Source organism: Cryptomeria japonica, chromosome 10, assembly GCF_030272615.1.
Source record: "Cryptomeria japonica chromosome 10, Sugi_1.0, whole genome shotgun sequence".
Classification (NCBI taxonomy): Eukaryota; Viridiplantae; Streptophyta; class Pinopsida; order Cupressales; family Cupressaceae; genus Cryptomeria; species Cryptomeria japonica.
In genome coordinates this window covers 775,923,810-775,931,077 of record NC_081414.1, presented here as the reverse complement: position 1 = coordinate 775,931,077, position 7,268 = coordinate 775,923,810, and the positions used below count along the sequence as shown (strand labels likewise).

Below are 7,268 nucleotides of genomic sequence, written 5' to 3'. Positions count from 1 at the left end.
ATTGAAATTTATTTATGTCATGTCTTTCGACATTCATGAAATTATTCAAATTAAAGTTACACAATTTACTATCATTATCAAATAATAATATCATTCTCTTGACAAATAATAATATCATTCTCTTGACAGTAGTTTCTGGGCCAAATCAATTAGTGACTGCAGCATCCTTTTGCAGATCTTATTTCTAACATAGAAGAATCTGAAAGATGTCGCAAGGCAATATTATGTTTATGGAAGAGGAAAGTATATGGGTAATTAATATGACAGAGAGGATTACTGATAGATCCATCAAGGACTGCAAGCCAGGTTCAGGCTACTTTGGGGTGACCATAACCAGGGTCCCCAAGTTTCTGTTGTTTCTAAGGAAGGAAGCCTACACTCCTCGGGTCGTCCGCCTTGGCCTTTATCACCATGTGATAGCGCAGCCAGCATCCAATGTGGAGCGCCTCAAAGCAGAAGCCGCAGAGATGATGGCACGCAGGCTACCAAGACAAGAGGAGCACTTGCATTTACATGATGCAGTCGGACATATTGTTTGTGAAATTAGAAGGTGCTATGAAGAAGAATTTGAATACAAGGACGAAACCATAGCGATGGTTTTCACTTTGGATGGATGCTTTGTTTTAGAGATCTTAAGAGTTTTGACTACTGGAGAGCAGAATAAACAACAGCCACAGCAGCATTGTCATCCAATTTTCAACAGTAATAGAGTCAAGTCCTGTCAATTTGATGTTCTTAGTGATATTCTGATGCTTGAAAATCAAATCCCCATTAAGGTCCTGATAAAGTTATTGGAAGTGGAGAAAGGCTCAGAGGCAGAAGCTAAGAAAGAGCTGCTGAGATTGCTATGCAACGGTATTATTCCTCAAATTCACCCTTTCTTGCGAAATGGGCCTGACAATCCAGATTTGAAGAGATTTGATGATCTTGAGAAATATAGACATATTCTCGGGCTACTCCAGAGTCTAATTGTGGAAGACCCAAAAGATTCAAAAGAGACACCGCCTAGTGGAGGTAACAAACTTCGCTTTACAATAAAAGGTCTCCTGCGAAAGCTCCTCATTCAACCACAAGAGCCCAAGTTAATTAGGCATCAGACTCTGATCGCCTCTACCAGAGACTTACACAAGGCAGGAATGAAGTTCAGTCATTACGACGGACTTCCATCCATCGAAAAGATGACCTTCAAAAGGAGGACTCTTTCGCTCCCCACGATTTGGATCACTGACAATACAGAAGTAATTCTGAGGAATCTGATGGCTCTGGAGGTCTGCCAGGGATTCACTGCAATTTCATATTATGTGTATCTGTTGAATAGCTTGGTGGAGACCGAAGCAGATGTTGCTGTGCTCAGGAAGTTTCAAATTATCCAGAGCACCATGGGCACGGACAAAGAAGTGGCCTACATGTTGAATAATCTTGGCAAGGGAATCAAGTTTGAATCAGAGCAGGATCCTTTCATGAAGCTGAAGATGCAGATCAATGAGTGGTATAAAAGCAATTTTCAAATCCTGTTAAGTGATTATAAACACAGGCACCCAAGGTTCTGGCGGAACGCTTCAATCTTTTGGGGCCTCGCGGTTTTGGTATCCGCTGCCATACCCACTCTCGTCAATATATGGCAAAAGATCGTATAGGAAGAAACGTACATCACACGGCTATAGTTTTTAATTAGATAGCGTGCTGCCTACTCTTAGTTAATTGTGTGAAAGCAAATATGCATTTGTATTTTCCAAATTGTTGTTTTTTTCATTCAGCTTTGTGCCCTTGCACTTAAACTGTATACAGAAATAGAATAGAAAGATTGAGCATTTGAGTGTTTGTACGTATAAAAGGTATTACACGTTGTCATATTATTTATAGAAAGAAAATAATTAGAAAAGTAGTAAAGGAAGAGTTATATAGAATTCATTGAGACACATTTTATTTGTATTGTGCAATAACTGCTAACATAATCTTTGATTCTATTAATTTTTGCAATTGGAGCAAGGTTGTTTTTTATTTAAATATTCTAGTTGTCTATACAAAGATCTTGGCAATAAGTTTTTCCTTATGTCATTTCATATAACCATTGACATTTTATATATCTTTAAAGAACCATTTGACCTGAACCACTTATTTATGTTTTCAAAGTTACATTGGTTATCATGTATTTTTTTTTATATATCACTTCCACCCCTAGATTCATAGCATCAATTTATATTTTTTTCTTTCATTACATCTTAAAATCCAATCAATTCAATGTAAAGCCAAATTAATAATTTGGTTCATATTAAGATTGCTTTCATAAATTTCACTCATTAAGCTTGTTATGTTTGTTGAAGACTTTGCAATTGAAATCGTTAAAGAATTTCATGAAGAAGAAACTGAACTAGCAACACTACTTGGTTTATTTGGAAAACATAAGTATGAATGACTTGAACTTAGCTACTACTAAAGATTACTAGAAGAAAATGAACAATGCATCTTCTCTTTTCTGAAATACTTTTGTTGTTTAACGCACATCCTCCTACCACTATAATTCCACCTTCAATGTAAAGCACTTGCCCTGACTCACAATTTATTTTTTGTTATAAGACTCTATTTTTATCAAGATATCACATTAAAGTACAAAGGTTATATTTTACATCTAACATATTTTTCTCTTGATCTAGAATATATACAATTTTATATCACTAAAATCATGAAAATAAGCTACAAAATTCTTATGATCATTCCAATATTTTTTTGGAATATTTTTCTTCATTGATTTTGTGAGATTACAATTTTTTAGGTATACTATCAATACTAGTGCTTCTACAAAATAACTATAAATAGCTTCTTTGTCTTCAACATGATTTGTAATACTTCTATAACAATAGAGTTGTTTCTTTCTACAACATTACTTCTTTTTGGGTGTAGATGGTAGTCACTAGTCTCTTGATGCTTGCTCACTTTAGGAATAAATAAAAATATATATATCCCATTTCAAATTTAATCAAAGCTTGTATAAATTAGGTTCATAGTTATGTCTTCCCAATTTCCATCTATTATGTGTTTTACCCTCTTGATTATGCTTATTCTTTTGACTCTTGTCGTCTTTTATTCCATTCATAATTTTATGGTTCTCCATCATGCCATGTCTTTTCTTCCAACTCTGTCTTTCCCTTCTTCATGTCAAGATTTTAGACTTCTTCATCTTGTCAAGACTTTCACCATTGTATTCAATTAAAATTCAAAATTTTTGTTCCTTACATGATCACTTGACCCTTGATGCCTTGAACTATAATTTGAGTATTGTGGTTTGAGAAACCCTTGGGCCTAGATATTTCTTCCTATGTTCTTATGCCCCTTCAAGCTTTATAGCATGTGATGTATTATTTCTACTAGCCATTATTTGTTGTAACTAATAAAAATCAGGATATGCCTGAACCTTTACATAACTGCTAAACAACAACACCTAGGGCACATGAGGAATGCACACCTAGCCGAAAAAACAATAAACACCAAAATCACTAGCCAAGACACAAAGGGGTGGTCTACTGGGTAGAGGTGTTAGCATCTTGGCAATCTTTACACAATCCAATGACTTAATCAAAAAATAATTTTTTTCTTAGAATTATTAATAAAGGTCGGATAACTAGATTTCAAAGTAGATTTGTACACTAAGGTAAAGAGCTCCATCATAGCAGAGGGAGACATCACATATCTCTTGCATTTTAATTTCTTGCAATCAATTTCTTTCTAAATAGTTTGCAAGGAGGCTAAATTCTTCAAGGCCATCTCTTGGCTCAGCATAGACATATCCTCAATTTTTCATCTCAAGGTCTCTTGGCTTTCCTTCAGCTCGATCACTACCTTACTCTCATCCCTCTGAGACAAATTTTCACTAAGGTCATTTAGCATCCCCTCAGCCTTGTCCCCCTTCTTTGATTTTCTAACCATATTACTAGCAGCCTCCCAGACCAGTTCATCATTTTCCTCCATTGCCCATTTATCGGCCTTAGCATACACCTCTACCATTTCCTCAATCTTGTTAATCTTTCATATAGCCACATTAAACTGCAATCACTCTTGTTGTCATGAAGGATTGCACCGATGATGCCAAGTGTGAAACCAAGAAATCATGTGAAACGTGGAAACACCTTCGAGCCTTTGGGTTGCTCAAAGTGAAGGTGAATCTTCGGTTTATGGGATGGATTCCCTTGAATCCCTCCTAAAACTAAAAGACTGGTGTGGAAAAGAGTGAGAAATAATTCTGAAAATAATGAAAGCATCAACTAAACTAGGAGGTGATACACCAAAATTATTATGATAATAGCCTAATAACCCACAAAAATATGACAGAACTTCACCCACACATAATAATTTTACTCTTCAACCATATAAATATTTCCCGAGAAGGATTTAAGGGGGTTGTAAACTTGGAAGGAAAACTAGTTTCACAACCAAATTGACAAAATACCCCTTTTACACAACCTAAAACCTATGATTATACGAAAAGCAGAAAATACATGCACATAAAATAGACTGAAATTCAAAGGTTTCTAGATCAAGACACAGTAAATCTCTATCAAATTTGCAAATGAACATGCACTATTACCATGGCAGACATATGAAACTTTGTAATATCAAAGGAATGCTGCTATATAAAACTAAAAAACTGAAGTGCTAAGATACAATGCTTTTTGCAAAAACCTGTATGCAAAAAAGAAAAAAACAGAGGTAAAAATGCAGAATAGAAGAATATATAGATGCCATGTAGAATATCTTCTCCAAAACCCTGAAAAATGAAAAATTACATGAGAAAAAAGCCTGGGCGAATCTCCCCAAAATAGCATAAAAAACTCATGCGTAACCCTGCTAAAAATAGTCTATGCTACCAAAAATAGGTCTCCCACTAATAGTGCATGAAAAAGACTCCCTCTGTTGTAAATAGAACTATCAGACCACTAAATATACCCCTAAAAAAAGAACCCATCCTCTAAAAAACTACCATACTCGCCCAAAATAGCACTAAAAAAGAAAGTAAACCTCTTCCACTGACAATCTGCATGCCAAGTCTACTAAATATAGAGCTGAGAGAAAACAAAAATCTCCCCGCTAAAAATTGCATGCCCTCTACCAAATATAGCACTCGGAAAAACAAAAAGAAAAACCTCCATGTGAAAACGTACATGATATCTTCTATCTTGGGTTTCTGAAATTAGTTTTATTCTAATACGATAAATTAAAACAATTTGTTTTATTTGAGTGTTAAGGTAAAACTATATAATACTTTTATTTTAGAATTTATTGAAGTATTTATTTATTTTAATTTCAATAAATTATAAAGTCAAACTATTATTTTTAATATAATAATTCTTTTTTATATTATATAATATAAAATAATTAAGACTTTTGATAAAGAAAAGAAGTCTTAATTATTTTATATTGTATAATATAAAGGATGAATTCCTTTAAAATATTCCCTTACAAAAAAAAATAGCCTAGGTTGCATAACATAAAGTCATGACCTCGAGGCTTCATTATATGCAATGTTTGTTTTAATAAAACAAATAAAAGAAATATCAAGTCAATACTTAGGGCATGCAAGTTAGGATAGAAGTTCAAACCGTAATTATCATTTACAATGCATTTTGTCTTCACTGTGAAGTCTTTCCTCTAGCCATTTTGCATCTCCTTTTTTGGCTAGAACTAGGGTTTTCTGAGGGTTTCAACTGGACTTTTGAAATGGATTTTTTTGAAAGCAAGCACAGTACGCATGATTTTCTCTCCTTATCCTACTCTTATTTTTAAAACTTTGAGAACTTTCTTTTATCATGCAATACTCTGAAAGAAATTTAGAAAAATATTGGCATAACTTATGCTTTTATTTCATGCATTTTCTTCAGTTTAAATACAATTTTTAGAAGAAAAGCTGAAAAAAAACCTGTAATTGCATTCACTATTTTTGGATGAAGACCAAAAATAAAGCCGTAATAATGTGCATCTTTGTACTCTGAGGGTTTATAACTGTAGATGGTTCTTGTGTGATTTTTCAATATATGATACGACACCTCTGTGTATACACCCTTTTACTACTTGTTCTTAGGATGGCATCCACTAGCAATATAGTCCTTTAATTTTCTATTTACTGGGCTGTCATAATATTGGGCTTTGTAGATCTATGGTTCTTTTACAAAACCATTGAACTTATGCACTGCTCTTGTGGCACACTATGGCTATGATCTCTTTGTTAACATAAAGGTTCTTACACACCTCTGTTACCTGCTCACTGCCTTTAGCTGGGGTTTATGTATTCCTATAGCTTCATGCATGATTGTTGATCATGAGGGTTTCAATGTTATTTTAACAGTATATATTTTTGAAGCTACTATGTGACTTCTGTTTATCTTATCTTCAATGCTTGGAAATATTTTTGTCTTTTGATGCTGTACTTTGATTTTTGATGGACTATATCCAGTTATTAACTATTTTATTGACCTGGGGCTACTCCTGCATATTATTGTTAAATATGAGACCTTATTTTGCCTTGGATAATTTGAAGTCTTTCTACCTTGATTGTAGGTTTGCAATTATTGCATGATGATTGTGACTATTACTACTCATTGTGGGTGATCTCTGTACTTAATTTGTGACTATGTACTTTGTCTATCAAAACACATTTGTTATCATCCTTGTGCCTTTGGACTGCACCTTCTTGTAGCATTTCTTATTTTTGGTCCATTCGCTGCCATATTGATCTTCAACTGTTATTCTTGGGCACATAATATTATTTTTTGAACATGAATGTTTTGAAGGTATTAAACCTCTTGTAAAATATTATGATAGACATTCTTCTTACTTCCTTTCATTCATGGTTTGTTAATCTCTGAGAGATCGAAAAGGACAGAAGTTGAAAACACTGTAATGACTGTACTTTTAGACTTTGGAAACACTATGTACTGTCTAGGGTAGAGGGCTATTTACTGGCTTATGTGATGACTACCAATGCTAAGGTGTGTCAGACTCTATAGTGACTACTGCATTTACTATCTCATGACTGCTATTTCTTCTGTCATTAATAGGATAGTTTTGAAGTTTTGTGATTCATGAATACCTCTACAATCCTATGACAATAACATTGTTTGTAGAAATGGATCACTGCATGGTATATACTATCTTTGCATATTTGGAAGCTTAGTTCATTATTGCTGCTCCTTGTTGTTTCATACATAATATATCTTATCATTATTAATGCCCCTTGGTAGGCTGCAAGTTCGGATATAAGAATGAGCTACTGTAAA

At 34.0% G+C, this 7,268-nt stretch overlaps 1 protein-coding gene across 1 annotated transcript; it reads left to right on the top strand.

Annotated features, from left to right (window-relative positions):
* The first annotated feature begins 206 nt into the window (after positions 1–206).
* On the top strand, positions 207–1,637 carry LOC131076048 (UPF0481 protein At3g47200-like). Its single transcript, XM_058013073.2, has one exon. It carries the CDS (start codon positions 207–209, stop codon positions 1,635–1,637), a length of 1,431 nt encoding a protein of 476 aa, XP_057869056.2.
* The last annotated feature ends 5,631 nt before the right edge of the window (positions 1,638–7,268 follow it).

Bases quoted from the DNA above. Each gene is read 5' to 3' on its own strand.
- LOC131076048 (XM_058013073.2), top strand. From the start codon at position 207: ATGTCGCAAGGCAATATTATGTTTATGGAAGAGGAAAGTATATGGGTA.